This window comes from Convolutriloba macropyga, chromosome 7, assembly GCF_964194025.1.
Source record: "Convolutriloba macropyga chromosome 7, txConMacr16.3, whole genome shotgun sequence".
NCBI lineage: Eukaryota > Metazoa > Xenacoelomorpha > Acoela > Convolutidae > Convolutriloba > Convolutriloba macropyga.
The window spans coordinates 53,357,065-53,382,743 of NC_134474.1; the positions used below are offsets into that span (position 1 = coordinate 53,357,065).

Below are 25,679 nucleotides of genomic sequence, written 5' to 3' on the forward strand. Positions count from 1 at the left end.
TTGCCATTGAAATGAACCGCTGACCTACTATTGAGGAGAACATGTTCTCAGCCTGCTACCACCGAAACAGGAACTATCTTAAGAAAGGTCATAACTTCGTTACTCTGGTTTATTGTTGGTGCACTTACAATGACTGCATGAATCCCTCGTCCGTTTTGTTTTCTGAGTAGCAATTCGTTGAGCAATCCATTTATACTACACAAACCTTGACTTTACAATCTTCAATTGCATGTCCTTTGTCCAGACATCCCTCACATATGCATTGCTTCCTGACTGCTGCAAACCGATCATTCAAACTGTTGTTCTGGAAAAGGTACAGATGCAAATCTTTGCTTCGTTTCCTTCAGATTTGAAATCACACAAAACGCTCAATGTTATAAAGAGCCGTTTCTCTATTTGTTTTCGTCGGTCATTCTTCCTTTCGCTCTCCTTTGGAGGCCGAAAACTCTTCATACATAAACTCTATTCTTGATAGCCATTTTGCAAAAAAAATCAGATCATGTCCATCTTTAACTTTATCATTAACATCGAACTATTAATTCTCTTTGACAACTTCAGGTAGTTTATCTCCTGCAATATAGTGTTGAACTCAATTGTGGATCATTTATTTTTCTCTACTCTTTCACGTTCACAACAATAGAAACAATGACAGAAATTTATTGACCGGATGAGTAGTTAGGTTTTGCTTGCCTTGCGAAGAACTTCCAGCCGTGAGTTGATAATGACACGAGGCCTTCGAAAATTGCTCTCCAGCCTGCAGTAGTAACTATGTAAAAGAAAGCACGTGCGCCTGGGGGTCATAAAATATTTATGCTCACTAAGCTGGGGGGGGGGGGGCAAAATAGAATAGATCCGAATTTGCAGCCGTGAGTTATGATGACACGAGATCTTCGAAAATTGCTCAATTGCTCTCCAGCCTGCACTAGACAGCATCATAAACTACTGTTTTGCCTATCAGTCAGTTTTTAGATGGTTCCCATCGACTGCATCCGTCCTGCTACCTCAATACCCTTTGGTGTATCGTAAAGCAGCTCTCGGGGAAACGTCCTGGTGTTCAAGACTTGATGAACGATTGCGTGAATTTCAACATCTCGATACTATGCCTCTTCAGTTGTGTGGTTGTCTAGAAGTGATCTGTCTGTCGTTAGGTTGTCGAATCTACTGACCCAATCCGAGAGGACCCAATCCGAGAGATGTCCCTTCTTTGGGGTCCAATTGAAGGCTCATTTGACACGGTCACTGGCTGACCGAGAACGAGCGCCTTTGCTCTGTAACGCTGTTTTCTTCATTTGCGCTCAAGCTTATGCTCCTCATTCAGTATCTGTTGTATTTCTATCTGTTTTATTTGTATATCCAGCTCCAGATTGCTTCGTTCAAAACGTGCATGTTCTGATCGAAACTTTTTTTTCTACAAATTCGTTCTTCAAGCGTTTGCTTCGCTGAAGAGGTTTCAGAAACCATTTCCGTATCGTGGCCTTGAAAAATTTTTATGTGTTTTTAAGTTTGAAAAATGGAACAGTCAGTCGGTTAATTGTCCTTACCCTTGAGTTCATTCGCTGCTTCACTCGCGTTGAAACATTGCAACATGTGCAAGCCAATGAATGTCTAGATCCCCTGCGCACTCTCAACTTTAGTTTCCCTTCAATAAAGTTTGGTCGGTAGCATACCAGCTCATTTCGACGCTGCAGCTGCCTTGAGATTTTCTCGACAATGTGAACAATCTGTTGGTAGTGAACCTTTAGCTTCTTGGTTCAATCTGAAATTTCAACCATTGTGGTATCAAAATTTCTTTTAGAGTTAAATTTTGTGACTAAAGTTTCTCCTAATTTCAGTCCTCTTATCCTATTTGTTTTGCACTGTACTGGCTAATACTGTACTGCCATGAAACCACTTGAACTGCTCGACTACTGTTCGCTTTTGCTTAGCTTATTCGCTTCAAGCCGTGTTGACTCGACCTTCGTTAGTTGGTGCCTTTGCCACTCTTTTCATGAGATTGGACAGCATTTGCCAAGGAAGGCTTTACAACACCCACTTACTTTCAGCATATCCAAATTAGTTAACTTTATTGAACTCTATTATTTATCAGAGTGTAGAATACCGTCGCGTTACTTAAAACTCAACTAGTCCGAACAATGAATCGCTCAGCTTTGACGAATAGTTAATCCTTTTGCCATAATTAATCAAATAATTTATATCCCAAGTATTCAATTTCATCAATACACCTTTTTTGCTATCTTCTAAACGGCAAATGCTAGAGAGATAATAATTCACGGAATTATTGAATTTGAGTAGACCCACTGATTTATGTGAAAACAAAAACTTGACAGTTTTGGGGGCACTACGTTAACAATCTATCTTGATACATAAGTGAAATCCTCAATTATAAATAATGTGACAGTGATTCCCTCTTATATTAATGATGAATAAAAAAGCGATTGAACAGGCAGAATTGGTAGTAGGATCTTAGGGAAAATATTGAAAAATTCAATATTACAAAATACTGAATCAAATAATTAAACAAAATTTGTTTCTCATCTGGCTTCCACATCAAAAGAGCTATGCCAGTAAGAGAAACTACCTCTGTACTTTGTGCAAATATTCTCTTGCTAACAAACTTCGTAGAGAGAAGGAAAGAGTCAATTCTCTTTTCATTAATTTGAAGTTAGTTAAACTATACAATCACTCAGATGATTTATAGAAACCAGACACACTAAGACTAAGCCCCTTCTCAGCAATAAGGTTTCAATACGCACGGTATCTCAGTTTATTCTGATCAAAATTAAGAAGCTCTACTGATTTTTGGTAATTTTTTGAATTTATTTCTTATGATAGTCGCGGGATTTTACGAGTCAAAATCGCATCTTTGAGTGTTTGTAGATAACGCTGTCGACAGAATGTAAGCAGCTTTTGATAACGTCACTTTTCCGTGTAAGTTAGATGTCTTGGGAAAAGCTCTCAACTACTGTGTAGAAAAATTGTCGCATAATCTGTCACAGCAAGCGAATTCCACGGCAACCAATCGTAAAGAATCGCTGCAAGCTTTTAATGGACTTTGTAGGTCGCACTTAAGTCTCAATATTGATTTGGCGATAGCAGAGTGAATTCGAGTTTGAGTTTAACTTCAGTATGATAGTCACGTACTGACATTGGTAACTAAAAATGTAGACAAATCGTGAACAAAACGATTCGACTTCAATTGAATATAGCACCAAACTTTGCATGTCATGCTATTCTAACTAACGTTTGATTTGTCCATTGAGTTAATTATGCATCCTATGAATGTAATATGACATCTGCAGGACTCTGCTTTTCAACGAGCTTCATGCCGCGCTATTTCTCAAACTGATCAATATAGAGTACCATTATTTCTCAATTTCTGGGCTATATTTTACTGAACGATAGTAGAAAGCTGTTAGCAGAACTGAAAGTGCCACTTGTAGCTGTCTTGACATTTTAATTCTCACAACTCTGAAACTGATTTCTAATCTTCTTGCTTCTCAAAATCGCGCACAAACGCTGTCATTTTCAATACAAGAGACTAAATAATGTCCAAATTAATATTGATGCCTGTTAATCTAATAGAGTAGATTGTGCTTTACGTGGAGCCAAATATCTTGTCTGCAAGTTGGAACGGATTATTGTATTAGATCTTCTGTGTTTTACCTGAGCCTATGTCTTGTATTTATTGCTGCTAGATTTCACACCTAATTTCTAAGTAAACTAGCAGGCCCTCAAAAGCATCACAAGCAGATCATTTAACGTAATAGAAGATTTAAAAGGAATTAGGATTTCTGTTTCGAACAAACTCCGGCTCAAACCCATGTCCCTCCTCGTTTTACAGCCTTAGCTCTTACCGCTTCCGTTACCGACACGTATTTTTTCGCCTACTACCCTATGTAGCAGCAACATTTTGGTCACCTTAAGATTTGGCTTTGCTGTGTTACATGTTTAAGGAGCGCTCAGACTTGTGCAGATACCGAGCTTAAACATTGTGACATAGCACACAAATTCTAATTAATATCAGTCAAAAACAGTATTTTAACATAGAAAGATTGTATCATAAAGAGGAAAGAAACACAGTCGATGAACAAGAACGTCGATGCAAAACAATAATTACCCTTTTTGGGGCCAAAAAAGAGGAGCCACTTCCGGCAGCAACTCTCGCGCGAAACAATTCCCATCGCATAACCGCCGTAGGTGCTTTCCCATACGCTACGGATGCGCATTGCATGTCTTTTGCTCTTTCTACATCAGCAAAATTTTGGCCAATGGCCTATTTGGCTTGCATGTTTTGGCTATTGCCGAATGCTCCATGAGAGCAAAACATGTGAAGTTCATTGCTTCCTGACTGCTGCATACCAATCATGGAAACTGTTGTTCTGGAAACGGACAGATGCAAATCTTTGCTTCGTTTCTTTCACATTTCAAATCGCACAGAAATTCAATGTTTCTAAGAGCTGTTTCTCTCTACCTGTTTTCGTCGGTTATTCTTCCTTTCGCTTTCCTTTGGAAGCCGAACTCTCAATTCTTAAACTCTATTCTTGATGGCAATTTTGCAAAAAATCAACAAGAAAAATCGATCTTTAACTTTATCATTAACATGGAACTATTACTTCTCTTTGACAACTTGAGTTAGTTTATCTACTGCCAAATACAATGTTGGACTCAATTGCGGATCATTGATTTTTCTGTACTGTTTAAACACGTTCACTGTTTGGCCTATCAGTTAAGTTTTTAGATGGTTCCCATTGATGGTCTCCGTATCGCTACCTCAATACCCTTTGGTGTACCATAACCTATTGTTCAACACTTGATGAACGATTGCCTGAAATTCAAAATCTCGAAACTGTGCCTCTCCAGTTCAGGGGTTGTCTAGAAGTGATCTGTCTGACGTTAGGTTGTCGAATCAAGTGGCCAAATCCGAGATATCTCCCCTCTTGGGCTCCAATCGAAAGGTCATTTGAAACAGTCATTGGCTGACCGAGAACGAGCACCTTTGTTCTCCAATGCTGTTCTTTTCATTTGCGCTTAAGCTTAAGCTCCTCATTTAGTAGCTGTTCTATTTCAAGCTGCTTCATTTGCAATTCCTGGCTAATTCTGTACTGCTTCGAAATCGCTTGAACTGCTTGACTGCTGGTCGCTCTTGCTTAGCTTATTCGCTTCCAGCCGGGTTGGCTCTAACTTCGTTAGTTGGTGCCTTTGCCACTCATTTCATCAGATTGGAGAGCAGTCTCCCAAGGAAGGCTTCACACCGCCTATATCACTTCAACATCATAGTGCAGAATACCGTCGCGTTACTTAAAACTCAACTGGTCCCAGCAATGAATCGCTAAGCTTTGCTGAATAGTTAATTCTTTTGCTAAGATTAATCAAATAATTATATCCCAAGTATTAAGTTTATTCCTTTTTTGCTATATTCTAAACGGCACAAAATTAGAGAGATAATAATTCAAGGAGTTATTAACTTTTGGTAGACCCACTGATTTATGTGAAAACAAACACTTGACAGATTTGGTGGCACAACGTTAATAATCTATCTTGATACATAAAAGAAATCTTCAATTATAAATAAAGTGACAGTGATTTCCACTAATATAAATGATCAGGAAAAAACCGATTGAAAAATATTGGTAGTAGGATCTTACAAAAAGTATTAAAAATTTCAATATTACAAAATTCTGAAACAAATTAATACAAAATTTGTTTCTCAACTGGCTTCCAAATCAAATGAGCTATGCCAGTAAGAGAAACTAAATCTGTCCTTTGTGCAAATTTTCTCTTGCTAAAAAACTTCGTGGAGAGAAGGATTGAGTCAAATCTCCATTAACTCGAAGTTAGTTAAACTATAAAACCAATCACTCAGATGATTTACAGAAACCAGACACAGCAAGAATAGGCACCTCAGAAATTAGGTTTCAACACTCACTGTATCTCAGTTTCATATGATCAAAATTACAAAGTTATACTAATATTTGGTAGTTTTATGAATTGTATTTCTTATGCTAGTCGAGGGATTTTACGTGTCAAAATCGCATCTTAGATCGGTTGTACATAACGATGTGGACAGAATGTAAGCAGCTTTTGATAACGTCATTTTTCCGTGTAAGTTAGATGTCTTGGCAAAAGCTCTCAACTACTGTGTAGAAAAATTGTCGGATAATCTAACAGCACGCGAATTCCACGGCAACCAATCGTAGAGAATCACTGCAAGCGTTTAATGGACTTCCTAGGTTGCACTTGAGTCTCAATGATGATTTGGTGATAGCGGAGTAAATTCGAGTTTGAGTTTCACTTCAGGTACGATAGGCACGTACATTGGTCACAAAATATGTTGACAAATCGTGAAATGATCGATTGGACTTCAATTGAATATAGCATCAAACTTTCCTTTTCATGCTATTCTAACTAATGTTTGATTTCTCCTTTGAGTTAATTATGCATGCTCTGAATTCAATATGACAGCTGCAAGGCTCTGCTTTTCAGCGAGCTTCATGACATGCTATTTCTCAAACTGATCAATATAGTGTACCATCATTTCTCACATTTCTGGGCTATATTTTATTGAACGATAGTAGAAAGCTGATAGCAGAACTGAAAGTGCCACTTGTAGCTGTCTTGACATTTTAATTCTCACAGCTCTGAAACTGATTTTTAATCTTCTTGCTTCTCAAAATCACGCACAAACGCTGTCATTTTCAGAAAAACACTTAATAATGTCCAAATTAAAATTGATGCCTGTTAATCTAATAGAGTAGCTTGTGCTTTATGTGGAGCCAAATATCTTGTCTGCGAATTGGAACGGATTATTGTATTAGGTGTTCTTTGTTTTGAATGAGCCTATGCCTTGTATTTATTGCTGCTAGATTTCACACCTAATTTTTAAGTAAACTAGAGGTCCCGCAAAAGCACAAGCAAATCATTCATGGTAATAGATTTAAAAAGAGTTAAGATTTCTGTTTCGAACCAACTCCGGCTAAAACCCATGTCCCTTGTTTTACAGTCATAGCTCTCACCACTTCCGCTACCGACACGTACTTTTTTTGCCTATTACCCTATGTAGCAGCAACTTTTTGGTCAGCTAAAGTCTTTGCTGTGCTACATGATAAAGGAGCGCTCAGACTCATGCCGATAATGAGCTTAAACATTGTGACATTGAACTCAAATAATAATAATTATAAGTAAAAAAATTATTATAACAAGAACTCAAGTTATATTAAATAAAAGTAAAAAAAGTATTATAACATAGACAGATTGAATATTAAAGAGGAAGAAAGAAACACAGATGTCGATGGAAAACAATAATTACCATTTTTGGGGCCAATAAAGAAGGAGCCACTTCCGGCAGCAACTCGCGCGCGAAACAATGCCCATCGCATAACCGCCGTAGGTATTTTCCCATACGCTACGGATGCGCATTGCAATTGTCTTTTGTTCTTTCTACAGCAGCAACATAATGGCTAATGGCTTTCTTGGATATGCGGAATACTTAATGAGCGCAAAACATGTGACGTTCAGGAGCTTCAATATGTCAAGAAGAAGAAACATACCCGGCAGATTGCCGGAAAATAGCCGCCGTTGATTCCAATAAGCATGATTGGGATTGAAATAACAGAAGATATTGAAAAAAAAAGATTTTTGTACAAAAACATTTATTTAAGTCCGATTTATTTTGATGGCATTTCGTGGTTGAACATACTCCTGTTTTAGAGAGAGGCTACAGGGGCTACCATCAATAACAATAAGCATTAGAGATGGTAAATAAGACTTATAGGAACGACGTTCAAATAGCGGGCATCTAAAATTGGGCTTTATCCCGTTTCTATTTCTGACTTCAATTTTTTATACCGACTCTGTTCATTTTGAATTGCTTTGCTGAGCAACTGATGTTCAAAATCACTTTTAGCAGAATGAGAGAAGAGAGAAACTAGCCTAGAGAAGTCAAAAAGATTTCACGCAAAATGTTGAAAAGGCGGCAAAATGAGGTAAAGCGAAACATTTTTTTTATTCGACGAAGTAAAAAAAAATAGGAGCGCTATAATAGCCGGCTGAGAAGATGAGGGCGGCTATTAAAAATATAGAAAAACAGGAAGAAAGAAAAGGTGCGAAAAAAGAAAAGCGAAAGAAAAAACTTCGATTTGGAAAAAGTCCATTTTTTTAACCAGGAAAATATGCGTCCTTTTCCATCCCCACTCTAACCCCTGCCCCTAGCATTAAAGCCATTGGTCTAATCTCTAACGCTACCGATTCGTATTGCTTACGTCTATTGCCATTCCTAGATCAGTACATTTTTGGTCAGAGGCTATTTGGCTTGCTGGGTTTTTCTATGCGGCATGCTTCATGAGCGCAAAAACATGTGCAAATTAGGAGCTTAAAAATGGTGGTATAGCGCATCTGACAACGCATGTTTTACGCTTGATGGGGAAGGTGCGTATCAGTAAAAGCCTCAGCTAGTTTTGAGGCTAACAAGACAATAACCATTATCTCCTTGATGCCTTACAAAAAGCATGAAATATAGTTGTTACAAGCTAACTTTGAGAGCTATTAAACGTTCGTTTTATAATTCAGTAATTCCAATTCATTGCCATATCGGCGGGATAACTTCAACTTCTCAAGACAATTAAGAATAAACTCACAACAGCTTATTGAAAATTCAGGCAATTTTTACAATATCGGTTTACGGGAGATATTGCAAAAATGAATAGCGTAGCTGGAAATATATTTACGTACCAATACTAGCAAAGGTGAGTAATCGTATCTTCCTGATCAAATCGGCCTGATCAAAGGCATTCTCTTCCAGGAATTGTTTGTTTTGAGACTCGAACTTCTGATAGTCCTGTAGATTCTTATGCACAAAGATGTCCAACAGCTCGTAAATCTTTGTTCCTGAAACGAACTCATTATCTGTTGGTGATCTATTTCGAGCTATTTGTTGGTGAGCTATTTCGAGCTATTTGTTGGTGAGCTATTTCAAATAAAAAACTTTACTGTTAAAAATAAACAAACAAAAATAAACTAACGTCGGACGATCTGTTCTAAAAATACTCTCGAAGCAAACAATTTGGAAGGGGCATAGGCCAGAGAAAATTTTATGATGCAAAAATATCTGACTAGGTAGAGGTTCAGCCCGCAACCTCTCGGATGAGGCTCGAATACATTAACCACTACTCTACACGGCCTACTTACGTTTCTCGCTCACAATCGGTTTAAGTTTAGCAACAAACTCAATTTCTGAAAGCTCGCAATTCAAATCAACCAAAATAAAAAAAATCAAGAGTGAAAAAGTCTCCCGAGATGTGAAATCGAAAGAATCTTCTAGAAGAAATAGGTTCAGTGAAAAATAAAAAAGACACGTTTATATTAATTGGTTCAAAATTAATTCGAGCGAGAGCAATTAAAAGTGTTTTCTGCCGAGATGAAATAGAAGCTCTGCTCAAAATAATTATTGGTTTGAGCAAAACACAGTATGTGCTACAAAGCACAATCAACAAAAAGATAAACAAAAGCACAAAGCACTCTAAGATGAATGTTCTATCTCACCAGTTTAGTGACAAATTTAATTTTAATTCATTGTCTAATAAGAAATGACAGTTATTGATAATAAAGAATCAAATAAATCAGTTAAAGTACATAATGACTATAGTGGAAATATAAAAATTATGTCTTATTTTTTTCACACTAAATCCGCTAAACATTAAGATAACTTTTAATCGACAGATGATAATCAAATAATTACAATATCGCATTTTATTTTTGTACTTTATTTTCTTTTTGCAAATGCGTCAGCTAAAAAAAGTATAAAACAAAACAAGGAGGCTCGGTAATGTGCGTTCGCACATTAAGTTCCGACCCCGCTCATCTACATTTGTCACGTAATTGCCTACCAAATGAGGAAGGGATAAAAAATAAACATATAAACATATCGTTCATTAAATAAAACAATCTACCTTGGAGGGCCTATAAGCCCAGTGACTACCATAATATGGCTACCAGAAAAAACGGTGATAAAAATCAAATAATTACAAATTTTAATTACGAAGTGAAACACTTTTATTCCTCAACAGAGAGTGATTGAGAACTTTCATTATCCACGATATGTCATACGACTTCAAAAAGAACGACAAATACAGCCAAAAATGAAAAACTTACACGGAAAAATTTGCACGAGAACGATGTCCCAGCCAATTAACCATTAAATTGTTCACTAAATACATCAAAAATTTTCTATTGCTTTTTTTCAAATAACCACATTTGTGATTCAAATCACGCCCATTATTGTGATACTGTGAAAAGAAAACAAATCTACAAAAAAGTGCGAACACGCAAAAATCACGAACATTTTATGAGAACTAGTTGTACCAAGAACAAAGACCATTTGAAGAAAATAAAACCGTTATGAAGACCAAATGGTTGTTCAATAGATAATGCGTGTGACTTGTCTATATAGATGCTAAGCTAAAAGTTAACAGAAATAAGATTGGCAAATCTCAAAAATCGACTGTCGTTTTTTTAAAAAACAAAATTTTTCAAAATTTATAACCAACATAAGCTTCCGACTAAAAGAGTAGACAGTTTATATTGCAAAATCTTGGAAAACTAATTGCGCCTGTTATTACTGAGACTAAATCATAAGACTATAATATAACATTAAATACAAGCTGAACTACAAAATTTCAAACAACTTTACAAATACTGTTTTGAAGCCATTAAATTTGTAAAATATTAACCGCGAGAACATAAAATTATCATTTCCGTCTCCTTTGATCAACAAAAAGTCTTTCTAATAACGACTATCACAAAATGACAGCAAAAAACACCACAAAAAATGAAAAGTATCTCAATTTCAAAATTCTGAAACAATTTGTCAAAGCCCTGAAGACATCAGTCGAAACGCTTAAACAAAAAGAATTTGCTGGTTCAACGAAAACATTGAAAAAACACTCAATACTGACGCTAACTTAGAAAATTGATACAATATTGTAAAGTACGAGAGAAAAAAACGCAAACCAGAACAAAAAGGGGATAAGTTGAAGAATAACAAAACTATTTTTTTAGTAATTTAAAATGTAAATCAGTAAAACCATTAGCTAAAAACCGATATCAAATATTAAGTCCTTTTGCTGATCTATATTTGGCCGCGGAGACTTTTAATTACCCGATATTTGGCATACGACAACAAAAATAACAACAAATTCAGGTCAAAAATAAAAAAACTACCAAATTCCGCAAGAGAACGGTGTCGCAGCCCTTATATCCATATGTTATGAAAACAATGAATATGAGAAATTCCACAATTTGTAGAGCTTTTTTCAGTTAGATTGTTAAGTAATGTGACTATTTACCAAAAAAACAAGAACAAAAGCAAAATTGGGCAATTATGCACAAAAATCACAGAATTTTGTACAAAAAAATCGTAGTATCAAAAGCAAGAAAACATTCTATTAAAACCAGCCACCACAAAACTATTTTGTATACTATAAGGAAGAAAGCTTGACCTATACTTACTGAGAATATAAAAAAGTGGCAAGTTCAAAAACTCACTGAAATTTCCTTAGAACAAATACATTCAATGACATAAGAGAATTTAGTAAAAACCGAATGCATGGTACGGGTTCCATTACAACTGCAGTGGAAGTCATTTAGATCTATGAATCGTTAGATTTAATAATGAAACTGCACAAAGTATAACAATTGAAGGCAAAACACAAGAACGCAGTTAAAGTTTACTAAAACTAAAAGTCAAAAAACCCTTAGGTTCTCTGAAAACAAACTATATCTACATTTGGCCTCATGTTTACGAAAATGGGATTTGCCATTATTGGAGCCGTGAAAAAAAATTGTCAGTAATTAACATTAAAAAAACAAAAGCAAAATATTTTGAAAAAAGGCAGCACCAAAATAAAAATAGAAAAACTTCTGATTGTAGGTATCCAGGATAATCTCAAATCTATCCCTGATTTTGCCACCTGCCCAACAAACCATCCAAGTGTTCCAAGTGCTTAGGGATAAGACCAATTAATGAGTGAAATTCTCCAAATATTAAAAAAACAACGATGAATTTTGTATAATTATAGAGTTAAATCTGCAAAAACGTCAAAACTTTAATTCCAGGAGACTTTCATCGGGCGCCTTACACCAACTAGCGCTCTTTTGGAGCTTAAGGAGTCTGTGTCAAGGTTTAAGGGTCACTTCGTCTGGCAAACTTTAACAAAGTGGACAAAAAAAAGCAATTTTTGATGAAAAAAATTCGAATTTTGAAAATTTATCGAAAATTTTAGCCCAAAAACTCAATCAAACAATACAGCAGCGCTCTTCTATCTCTGCCCTTAACAATAAAACTCTATCGTTCACAATTTTAGCTCATCGTTCATTAATTCTAAATTATGTTATCGATATTTTGCTAAATTTTAGCAAAAATTTCTGAAAATGTGAATAAAAACTGTCGAATATTCACAAAACTTTAAGCCTCGATAGCTCCCTGTAAAAAACGAAATTCTAAAAATTATTTTTAATTCCATATTGTAGGATATACGTGCTTTTTAATGATACCATGACCGATGAATATAGCGATCGGCCAAAATTGTCTGAACAAAAAAAAACCCCGTTAAGTATATAGTTCCTCCCTCCCCACTAAAGTGGGGACCGGAATAATCATACAGCTGAGGTGGAGGACATCATATTGGTACAACTAAAAATAAAGTTGAAGTTTAGTAGTAATGGTCAAAATGTTAAAAGATAAATGTACACCTTGTACTAGTAAAAAAAATCAATGACAGTATCACATTCTCTAATGAAAGCAGAAGCATTGAAAGATTTTTTAACAGTGCCGGTAAAGCATCAGGTGACTTGGTAAGAAGGTTGCTAATAATGCATTAAGAGCATTAGAGATTTCTACAAATAAAATTCAAATAAAATTAGGAACAACTGCTGCATTTAGAAACCCAAAAAGCAGCTTCAGCAATAATTACAGATTTAAACAAACTCCACAACAATTCGGGAAACTTTTGGCTCAGATATTTTACGGCACTGTAAAATCCACAAAAGAAATTTTGACCAACATCGAAGTTCTTAGATTGAAAAATTTCGTAACCATGGCAATCTTTCCTAGGGCAAGATATTTCTCTTTCCATTACCTGCTTTGATAGCAAAGCTGGAGTAGGCAATGCTGTTAATAAAAAGACATCAGACACCTAACCACTTTAAGCGTAGCCACTGAAAAGACGTAACTCAAAGAACCACTTTCCGGCTAGACCGCGAGATCGGAAAACGAGAATCTATCGAATGGATAAGATAAAATAGGCAAGATAAAATAATCGAATAAGATAAAATCACTTTGAAAGGGTAGTGAAACTCGACCCCATTCTTTTACTCAATTGAAGGATATCGTTGCAATAGAGCCAAATATGCTATTATTAGCCAGATAAAAGAAATCCTTTTTCAGAAGAGGGTCACCTACAAATATAAAAATCAGGCTCGTCGAGTAAAGCAACTACTGAAACACTGACTTATTAAAAAGCAAAGCTATTTAATAAGTTGATCACAACAATTAGGCTAATGAGTGCCGATCTTATTAAGGATGACAACAAATAGTAATGATCACATTTGCCTCACACGTCCATTGGTTTTAACTAGAAAGATTACCAGTACTGATAGTAAGAGGGTTGATATTGTGTTTAATTATAATTTAGGTATTATTTTTATTCAAGAAGTCAATAGGTACATACGGTTACAGGACATTATACCCAATGCAATATTATACCCAATGCCATTATAGGTGACGTCTTAACAAATAGACGTACCAAAATGTAGAAATTTCAACGAATGTGATTGGTTGAGAAATTTAAAATGTGTACCTTTATGAGTTCAATTAGCCCAAATAAGACACAGCCTAATGCTAGCTTATAATTTTTACCGCATCTGGCCATGCCTCGAGGGACATGGCCATGCCTCAGCGGCCCGCGGGACTTGATATGAATCTATCACAACCGAACGTGAGACCAGTTTCCCCCAAAATAATACAATTTTTATCTTCTGGCTTATCGCGATTTCTGAGCAAACTTAGATTAACAATCATATCCTAATTTAAAACATGGAGAATTTGTTGACCATTCAGCCAATCAGAAAGCAATATTCCAATTTTTTCAATTGTGATTGGCCAGCAATAAAATTTCTATATTTTGGTACGTCTGCCATTTTCACTAGCGCCGCTATTATACCCAATGCCATAATACCCAATATACTTTAATATTTTCGTTAAATAATCCGACTTCAAATTAGCCACCGCTATTAAATGTAAGTATCAACAAACTCAAGCGGATAATCTAATCCCATGTTCGGTTGTGATAGTTCAATATCAAGTGCCACGGGCCGCTGAGGCATGGCCACGGCCATTAAGAACGTTAAAACATACTTGTAATAGCGACTGCTAATTGGTAGTCAAATTAAAAAACAAAAAATATGAAAATGCATTGGGTATAGCGGCATTGAGTATTTTGTCCTGACACCAGTATATACATACATATTATTATATACATACACATTATTAGAAAAATTTCAGATAAATATACCAGTGACGTCTTAACAAATAGACGTACCAAAATGTAGAAATTTCAACGAAAATGATTGGTTGAAAAATTTAAAATATGCACCTTTATGCGTTCAATTAGCCTAAATTGGACCTAGCTCAATACTAGATTATAAATTTTACCGCATCTGGACATGCCTCGAGGGCCATGGCCATGCCTCAGCGGCCCACGGGACTTCAAATGAATCTCTCACAACCGAACGTGAGACCAGTTTCCCCCCAAAATAATACAATTTTTATCTTCCGGCTTATCGCGATTTCTGAGCAAACTTAGATTAACATTCATATCCTATTTCAAAACATGGAGAATTTGTTGACCAATCAGCCAATTAGAAAGCAATATTCCCATTTTATTGTGATTGGCCAGTAATTGTAAAATTTCTGTATTTTGGTACGTCTGCCATTTTCACTAGCGCCACATATACCTAATAGATACATATACTATTATTTTAAATGTGTTACCAATTTCATTATGTACACTATATTGATTTTGTGTAAATCTACACAATTCATGCAAATACTATGTACTATTCATTCCTTCCCATCTTTCCTTTTTTACTGAGAGACCTGCCATCTACACAATACTCATATTTCACGATGAAGAAATTCCAATTTTATCCTTTTCTCCAATTAGTTTTTTACTACTAAAATTGGTTGAATAACTAGACAAAAATGAACAAAAAGAACAACGGAACCACTGAGGAGTCAATAATCCCTATTTCGAATGCCGACATCATCAACTGTAACACCTATATTTGTTTGACTTTGGGAACTGCCTCTTTTCCCCTCAGCTGATTTAATTTGAATGTTAAAAAGTTTCATTGACGCAGAATTAAAGACCAAGCCGTAAACCCGAAATATCAGCTGGAATATCAACGATTGCTGCATGCTAACCTACGCTAAAAATGCATATCATCATTAGAACCACACATTCTGAAAACAACCGACTAACAAAGGACGAATTGCTCTCAAACGACTAACGAGCAGTTGGTTTAAGGGTGGAACGATGGGTAAGGTGAGCGAATAAGGGGGGTGGGGTGACAGAGGTGAAAAAAATAATAGAACGTAGCCGCGATAGCTTTGTAGATCTGTAGTCTAAAGAAGATCATCAAAAGAACAGACAAAAAGATTTCACTATTTTCAAATTACATGTTATATTTTGTTTGGGAATCTGTATAAATTATTCCTGCTTCCAATAGCTGCTCTTAAATAACCTTCAATAAGAGTGGCACACAATCACTTGACCTTATCTTCTTGAAATAATGTAAAGAAGACTAAACTTCAGAGTATGGAAGTCATTTTTGAGAGTGAAGTAAGTCACGTTTGAACAAAAACCTAAACACGCTAATGAACAAAATAACTAAAATGAAAAAGGACGTCACGCCCGCAATTCAGATGAAATTGCATAAACGAATGAACCAAACGATTTGAAGAGATTAACGTCATATAGTCTTGACGAAATAAAAAACATAGGACAAGTCCTGACACAGTTCAAGAATATTCGCTGACTAAAAAAACTTAACCTAGAACGGACTATGGATGGATTGCGAAAACCATGTGTGTCAAAAGACGGCATGTGAACAAAAAACTACAAGAGAGAAAACAAATTTTTTGTTCAAACACCCTTTTCTCACCTCACTTAGAAATTACAGCAATAAAAATTCACGCCGCAAAACAACTCGCTTATTCGCTCCACTTTCTGTTTCGGCGGGACCAAAGTCATCACTTCAAATTGACTTCAAAAACAATGAGTATGTGTGAAAAAATCTTAAAAGAAAATAGCCGGAAGAATTCCGGACACGCTCTTAAGAGAAGCTTGACCATTCCAACGGACAAAACTAGAATCCTAATTAATAACACTAGTTTCAACCCACAACAGAAAAAATGAGAAATATCTCAACAGAAGAGCTGATAAAGCCTGAACTATACTTTAAAGTTGGGGCTCCAAAACATATTGACAGAAGATCATAAAACAAGGTTAGTTGCTATTCATAGAACAGCTACCAATTGCCAGAAAAACTAGCAAAAAAATCATGTACGAGAACGAACAGAAGGGAAAGGAAACATAGAACAAATTCAAAAAATACTCTCCACAAGATTTAGATTCAAAATATCGACAAAATGGCTAAAATGCTTAAGTTCAACCATTATTGTAAAAAATAATCTTACTGTTTTTGATCAATCATTGACCACCCAACACAGGGCAGATTTAATTTGAGCAAAAAAAATACAAAAAAGTCTTAACTTTGTAATACTTATTTTTATTGAAGTGTCCGTCCTACTTAGCATCCTGTTTCACCTTTTTGGGAGCAACAGCTTTAGAACAACTCTAAATGAAAGATTCAACAAGAAAAGCACAGTCAGAAAAAAAGCAAAAATAAGAAAGACCAAAATCAGCCACAATTTGCTAAAAATTACTCAATTTTCTTTACAAAAAACACCTCAAAACAATATCAATTCAATCGAAAGGCAGCCAAAAGATTCAAATCAACTAATTTGAACTATAGACCTCCCAAATGCTAAAAAAATGAAAACAACGAATTTAAAAACTAAAAAAACTTACTGAACTTTTAATTGTATTTTTTAAATATTAAAATGGCACATGCAGTCAAAAAAACACCATTGAGCAAATAGATTCTTCAAATGCTCAAGGCGACTCATAATAGTCCATGAAAACCGCAAAAAATGGAAAACTGCAAAAAATGAAAAAGGTTTAAAATTTTTTTATCATTTTTTGGAAAAAAATATACAAAACAACCTGTAATCTCCTGGTATCAAATACCTCCTTAAGCAATGGAGAACTCTTTAGATACCACATAAAGCAGTTAAAAACAATCAAAATAGCAAATGAAAAATATGAAAATAGATTAAATTAGCATAAAACTCATTTCTTACCCGAAAACTTTAAACCACTAGGACAAGAAATAGAAAATCAATACAATTCCTAATCAAATATGCTAACAAAAAAAAATTTTGCAAATAATTTTTCTAAAAGCCGCACGTGAACAACAAACTCACTCGCTAACAACTTTTTCACACCTCAATTTCTCGCTCTCTCGAAAACAACGCCGTGAACATAAAACCACTCTTTTTGCTCCACTCTTCAGTGTTCTTCAGCACCCAAACCATTACCAACTTTTCGCGTGTTTCATTTCCTGCTTCACAATTCACTCCAATAAAACTGGCTCCAACATAGCCGGAAGAGCTCCGGAAATGAGTCAAAGAAAAAACACGAAAAAACCATTACCTACTTAAACTACTCAAAAATTCAATTCACGAAAAAAGCACAAAAACAATGTGAACTAAAAAACTAGAAAATCATGACTTTTAATACTACAAGTGCACAAAGGCTAAGAAAGGTTCCTTTAAGCAATTAGACCTATTAAAATGCTCGCAAAAGAATACACATGTCTTAATAGGAATGGCAGCTTGTCTAAGATGATAGAAAACTTACGAAGTTGCAAAAAAAGTTTTTAAATTTCTCGACTTTTTGTCGTTTTACTCACTAAACAAATTATACCAACAAAACTGTACTCACCTGGTATCTGCAAACTCCGTAAGAAATGAGCAAATGGAAACAATAAGCAAGAAATGACTACAATTCGTTTAAAAATCAGCAAACGAGTTGGCGAGCCTCCAAAGTAGGATAAAACTAAAACTAATTACCAGAAACCTTCAAACCACTATAGAAAACTTGAATTAAAAAATTGCAAAAGGAGTAAAATAGTAGCTTCGGTTGAGAGCAATTATTTACGATTGAGTTACTTCATTCACGCTCGACTGAACCAGCCAAGCTCAACAACTGTTCTTCGAAGAATTATCTACTCTTGCTCTTCTGACATTACCCTATTGAAAACATTGCGTAATTCAATGCGTCACAGAACTTAGAATCCATTCAGCCGAAACAGTGAGTGAGGTCAGTCAGTGGTCAAACTTGAAAATAGTGATTTTATGGAAAAGGAGAAACCCGAACAAAAGGTAAAGCGAATTAAAAAGAGCGCCTAAATAATAGCCGTTGAGACGTTGACGGCGGCTATTAACCATTACAAATTTGTTTTTTTAATAATGGTTTACTGATTTTAAAACAAATTTTTTTATTTCAAATACATGAAGTTCGTATACGGAGAGCATAGTGTTGGATAAAAAAATTTTATTAGATACAGACAAAAAAATCCTTTAAGTTGGTAGAGTGAGAGAAGTAAAATAGAGATCAAACGTGAAAAACGTGACTAACAGGCCAAGTGAATTAAAAAAGGAGAGCGCCTAAATAATAGCCGTGGAGAGGCTGACGACAGCTATACATTGTAACCAAAAAAAATATTTTTAAAAACCGCTTCATGAGCCGCACGTGAACAAAAAACTTACCTCAATTACAGAAATGTTTTTCACACCTCAATTTCTTGCTCTCTCGAAAACAGTGATATGATTTTCGCTCCACTCTTCAATTTTGTTCAGCACCAAAACCACTCAATAATTTTCCATGCGCTTCATTTCCTGCTTTAAAATTTACTCCAATAAAAGTGATTAAAAGAAGGACGTATCTAATACTCCTCTTCGAGTCGTAAAAAGATACTTCTCCAATATTCATTGTCAAGTCGTAAAAAAGACAGCACCCCGATTCAATTTTTATACTTTGAACTGTAAAAACAAAAGAAAATAAGGCCAATAATAGCCCCTGCTATCGCTTTGCGGCTATTAAACAAACCGACTAACTTCGGGGCGTAAATTGTTCTTTATGGGTGCAGAAACATAAGACGAAGGTAGGTTTCGAACCCATACGCCCTGAGTACGATTCCTTCGCCTCGACACAGACATGAACCACTGGTCTATCAGTGCTTCGTAATCGTATCTCTGACAATCGGTTTTCCTTGAACAAACTTTATTTCGGAGTGAGAGCCAATAAAACCATAGCCGGCAAAAAGCCGCCGTTGACGCGCTTCATGCACATCCGGATTGAAACAGAAAAAAAAGAGATAGTGATTGACATATTTCTGTTTTTTTCTTGTCAAAAAGTGTTCTAATTTGGCGTGAAGTTTCAGTTAGATTCTAGAGCTATACTTAATTCAGCTTCTAAACTGAAAACTGTTAAGTCTAATACTAATGTCAGCTATCAATCACTCTAATGAACTTTGATAACCTAATGCTCTATGACTTAATGAAAGAGCTCTATCGGCTTATCCCGTTTCTTTCGATGTTGCTCATTTGACATTGAACGTATCCACTACATTGCGTAATTCAAAGCGCAAAAAATAAAATCCATTCAGTGGAAAAAGTGAGTGAGGTAAGTCAGTGAAGGAAAAATTTTGCATAAAAAGACATACGTTTACAATAATTGCCACATACGTTTACAATAAAAAGACCACAGGACTAAGATAATTGCTAACAACTTGTTTGAGAGCAGTTACTCAACTTTCAATTCCTCGGCTCGCTCGTAGATTCTTATTTCTATACCCTCATCTTTATTTCGCCTCAAAACTTGACCAACTTATTGCTCTCCCTGTAAGACCTCCCTTATTCAGTTCTCAAATATTAGTAAGTGTTAACTTACGATGTAGTTCTGATTTATTGGACGGGTTTTCTACGCATAATCGGCTACAAACAAACATAGCCGTAACAGATTGCCGAAAAATAGCCGCTTGAGGCCTTCCATGAATTGAAACAACTAAAAACATAGACGGATTGACCACCAGTCCTTTAATATACCATTAGACTTTTTGGTTAGATTCGGACTGCCATCTTTATGAGACACATACGCTCTATAAGGAAAAAGCCCTAAGGGAGCTTTTTCAAAATCAATATTCGAAATCAAAAACTCAAGACTCTAAAACAAGAATTAGGACAAACGTTTGTCACTACTCAGATACACACTGTTGACCTTTAACTAGTATACGTTCATAAAACTTAAAGTTCATTAAGCGAGTTCAGAAGTCATCTTTTGAGTGAGGTAAGTCACGCAATTGACCTAAAAGCAGAACGAATGACGTCGCGCACACAAATTTTAATTGCGAAGCAGTAGAAAATACTGAAAATGAAAAAGTCAATTCCAAGAAGTCAGTTCGCACGAATCATCGATGGAGACGACGAATTCAAAACATAAACCGACTAATGTCGGGCGAATTGCTTTCGAACGAAAGACGGGTAGGAAAACATTTGACCCCGCCGGGATTCAGACTACTGCCTTCCTGGTCCATAACCACATGCACTGACCACTCTGCTATCAGGCCCCTTTTTTGTGGTACGGTAACCAACTTTTTTTAAAATCTCAAACATGTAAATTCGAATAACCCTTAGGTTAAAGTTACAAGTTGTAATATTATAAATCAACCATACTACATCTTTCCCTTGAATAACTAAATATAATATTAAAAAAAACTAAGGTTCGGTTTCTAGTTTTCGTGAATTATTTTATAAAAATAAACTTTTAAAGCCTTCAATTTTTTTGTCCATTCGAACTCGTTCGTGTCTTTTTTGCATCTCTTAGTTTAATTCTTTAAATTTTTTCCTTTGATTTTTCCTTTCTTAGAGCTCCTGGAAGTTTATTCCATTTCCGAACGAAGTTTCTTTGTTTGATTTGATTCTTCGATCTTTGATTCTTCTCCATTGAATTTTGACCCCATTTTGATTTACATTTTGTTGTAGCTTATTTGATCTTTGATTCTTCTCCATTAAATTTTGACTCCATTTTGATTTACATTTTGTTGAGAAAAATCATATGTACGATTATTTACTTTAATTTCAACGTCTCCGATTATTGTGAATTTCTTTTGGTCTTGTATGTTTGTTTGTTGGACAATATCGAAAAGTCTATTTAATGAAGTTTTCGCTATTTGAAGTTCTGCGGGAAGTATTTTAATTTCAAGAAGTAGTTTACGAGCACTGTCATATTTTGTTCGAAAAAAGCAAACTTTTATGCCCCATCTAATTTGTTTGTTTATTCTGTCAATTGAGTAGGATGGCAAACTTTGAAAAAAATCGCACTTAGAGATTTATTCGAGCATTTAAAGGTGTTTTATTGCGTACCAAATAAATTGATCTGATAGCTAAAGCCATTCTACTGATCACATTATTAAGTTGTTTTTGGTATGTCAACTCTGTCAGGAATAACACCTAAGTATCTGCATTCATCGGTTGGTTTCAATGAATTACTTCTAAATTCAACGCAATTGACAGTTGGTAACTTTTCACTTTTGACAACCATTATTTCTGTTTTCCTTTCATTTAGAGTAAACTTGTTTTGTTTTATATATTGTTCAGTTTCCATCAATATTTTTGTAGCCTTCACTTCTCAACATTGTTCATTTTTTTCAAGACATAAATTTTCTGTGTCATCTGCAAATTGTAAAACATACCCGGCAGATTGCCGAAAAATAACCGCCGTTGATTACAATAAGCCCGATTGGGATTGAAAGAATAGAAGATATTGAAAAAAAAAGATTTTTGTACAAAAACATTTTTTAAGTCCGATTTATTTTGATGTCATTTCGTAGTTGAATATACTTCTGTTTCTTAGAGAGTGGCTACAGGGGCTACTATCAATAACAATAAGCATTAGAGATGGTAACTAACACTTATAGGAACGACGTTCAATTAGCGGGCAATTAAAATTGGGCTTTATGGGTTTATCCCGTTTCAATTTCTGACTTCAACTTTTTATACTTACTCTGTTCATTTTGAATTGCTTTGCTGAGCAACAGATGTTCAAAATCACTTTTAGCAGAATGAGAGAAGAGAGAAACTAGCCTAGAGAAGTCAAAAAGATTTCACGCAAAATGTTGAAAAAGCCGCAAAATGAGGTAAAGAGAAACAATGTTTCGTTCGACGAAGTAAAAAAATTAAGAGCGCTATAATAGCCGGCTGAGAAGATGAGGGCGGCTATTAAACATTCGAACTTTTCACTATTTCCTCATCGAAGTCATTTACATGAAGTATTAATACTAGTGGTCCTAGTACAGTACCTTGTGGAACACCGTGATTTCTAATTGTCCATTCGGATTCAACTATTCCGTTTATATTAGCAACAATCTTTACTACGGAGTGAGAGCAATAGAGATCACTCAAAAATGAAGAACGAAAGCGTGAAAAAGTCACTTGAGAAGTCAAAGAATGTTCTAGAATAAAAGCGCAAAATGGTCAAGCAAAAAAATTGCATAAAAATAGACCAACACGTTTACAATAGTTGCTATGAACTTCGTTCACGAGCAATTAAAAAAAAACCAAGGTCCCCAATAATAGGCACCATCGCTTCGTGGCTATTAAAAAAGAATTTGAAGTTGCCTGTGTTTTTGCACGTAATACGCGCTAAATGCGTTAAAGTTGCCTCTGACGCGGAGCAATGCCAAGAAAAGGTCCTCTACAAGAGCATAATGAAAAAAAATTCATATAGGCCTGTGAGCTAGCTAACTACTGTGATTGCAAAATGACTTTCGCTTCATTTGCATGGCGATATTTAACCTTTGAGCCCGTCAACTGGCTTTAGACTGATGAGATGGTCATAGAGATAGACGTCAGGGTTCTTCAGTTCAGCAGCCACACATCGTATCGAGTCATCTCTCGCCTCGTTCGCCTTCTCACCTGTGTAGGAACTCAGTAGTTCATACATTGTCTTGGCTGCAAGGGCACCTTCGCTGCATGTGACTAGAGTCTCGTGCAACAGTCTGAAAAGATAAGAAATGAGAGCATGAGCGACGTCGAGCCGCACAAAAGAGAAACTCATCCCCCCTTATTGTTGCTACCCCTTCTCTCCCTTTTCACGCTTCTGGATTTTGACTGAGATTTTGATCAGTCTCGCATACTCAAAACTATACTAAGACATCCACTTTTCTTCAGGTTTATCAGGGGGGCGGGGGTGTGAAGTATAAAACCACGAAGAAAAAACTGCCCCCCACACCATGAATTTTTGTCTTCACAGCAGCTTAGGTGATTTGCATTATGTTGATAATCCTAGTCCATCACTCTGGACTTCGATTACCCGACCCAGATATTTCATAATTTCAAAAACTAGCTTTCAAGGGACTGCTGTTCAAATGCTTCACAGTGTAGAATTTTGTACTTTGCTTAGGCTGACTAGCTGGGGACAGACTAGCGCCCAAAACTTTAACAAATTGAAAGGGGTGTTTTGATGGCTCTCGGACTTCTATTGGAGGGTTATTTTGTCCCCACGCTGCTCTTGTCGGCTGTAGGAAACTCTAGTTGGAATAATGGATTGATTTGAGTAAACAAATAACATCAAATGACTGAACAAGAAATGTAAAAGATCACAAAATCAAACCAAAAATCAACCAGATTTATTATAAAAGATGGTTCACAACTTTAACTTTGTAACCAAATTCACAACTACAGAGCTTTTATTCTCTCAATTCTACAAGCTCTCACTTAAGCCCCTTAGTCTAACTGCGGTTCTCTGGTGTTCTCAAGTGTTCTGATTTCCAATCACGCAAACTGGTGGTCTGATTTCCAATTGCTCAAACTGGTGTTCTGAATTTATCAAGTCGGTTCAACTCTCTCAACAAAGTTTTTGTTATCACAACTCCTCTTCAGGTCAACTCCTAAGCTACACCTCTTATGATGGTACTGTTTTGATAATGTTGTTGTTCTACTCCTCGGTAACTTATCAAGAAACAATGTACAAGAATTTGTTCACTTCGCATTATGGACCACATTAGGTTTGCCTTTTTTACCTAAAGTTTGCTATGACTTCAAATGAACAACCAAATGACCTGAACGCCTTCTTTATACATTGCTGACTTAAGCTACTCAAGCTATTCAAACTAAAATAAAAGCAGTATCAGACTTATGACGCTACCAATTAATCAACCTTTCAACCTATGAACAAGAATTTAAGCCTTATTTGGAAGTTTAAAGCCCCCACGGTATCCATAAACAAATTCCCCAAAAGTGACAACAATGGAACTTGCCTCAAATATACACTAACTCCCTGACAAGTTTCATTACAATAAGATAAATACCTGACGACAACTAATTGTTTATAAAATCGGTTCCCCCAGAAAATCAATGTTACATCCTCTCAACTTCAAATTCACCCCTTTTTTGTTCCATAGAAGTCTGGCTTGTCAAATGGCTTTGAATCGCAAGCCAACAGTCTTACTAACAACTTTATGGTAACCGATTTTGGAAATTCAATTTCTATCACTTTCAACTGCGACACTTTTGTGAGAATAAAAGGATTTCCCCAGTTCTACACACAGCTTACTGGACAAATCCTATTGAAGTTCTCAGTTCGTCAGACATTAGTCGATTACATATTATTTCGATATCTTTGTTCAGTTTCAATGCTGAACAATTTTCATCACTCGGAAGATGTGTCCGATTGAAAGGTCCTCTCAACCTATTCGCCTCACTGCTTTTGCTATTTATTATCGAAACTTTCGCTTCAATATAATGTTTGCCTACTTCATTTGGAAATCAGAAAAAGACTCTGCGAGAGCACAATGATGTCCAATGTTCTTCCCAGAAAACTCCCCTTATCACGATGCTAACTGTACATGGCATAAAAAACACTTACGAAAAAACAACACTTTCTTCAAATGAACTTTTTCGCCGGATATCATCATTCATAGATTCATTTCGGCTAATTATTTTTCAAACAACTTATTGAAAATTTTCCTGAAGTTCAAAAGAATTTTGATTTACTTGATTTATCTTCATCACTATGAATTGAGAAAAAGACGATCAGAAGAAACCTCATGACTTCGTTACTTTGATTTATTGTTGTTGCGGGTACGTTAAATAAGTGATTGCCCTTGTCCTTTTGGATTGCGAGTGAAGCAATCAGTTGGTATATAAATTTAAATGAGCAATGGAACTTGAGGTTTGTGTTTTTCTCTGTTCTGTCTGCATCTTCTTATTTTTCCCTCTCTGCTCAACGCCAAAACCCTTCATGCACGAACGCCTTTCTTTATACCTACCTGTTCACAAAATTTATCTTCCTGGCAGTCTACATTCAACCACCAGGTGCACCGTTGCCGCAAATCCCAATCGCAATTGCATTGCCTCACAACTTCACCACAGTTGCCAATCATTATTCAGTGAATTAATCAAGCTGAACCGCAAACTCTTACTCTCTGGTGTTTAAGCAGTT

At 35.8% G+C, this 25,679-nt stretch overlaps 1 protein-coding gene across 1 annotated transcript in view; it reads right to left on the reverse strand.

The window, feature by feature from the left end:
- The window catches only part of LOC142343157 (eukaryotic translation initiation factor 3 subunit M-like), a 44,715-nt gene that overhangs the window by 13,618 nt on the left and 5,418 nt on the right, over positions 1-25,679 (reverse strand). Inside the window, exons 3-4 of the mRNA XM_075394853.1 lie at positions 23,033-23,235; positions 8,728-8,883 (exon numbers count right to left, since the gene is read on the reverse strand). Of these exons, the coding sequence (XP_075250968.1) occupies positions 8,728-8,883; positions 23,033-23,235 (359 nt within the window). The remainder of the gene's footprint in view (positions 1-8,727; positions 8,884-23,032; positions 23,236-25,679) is intronic.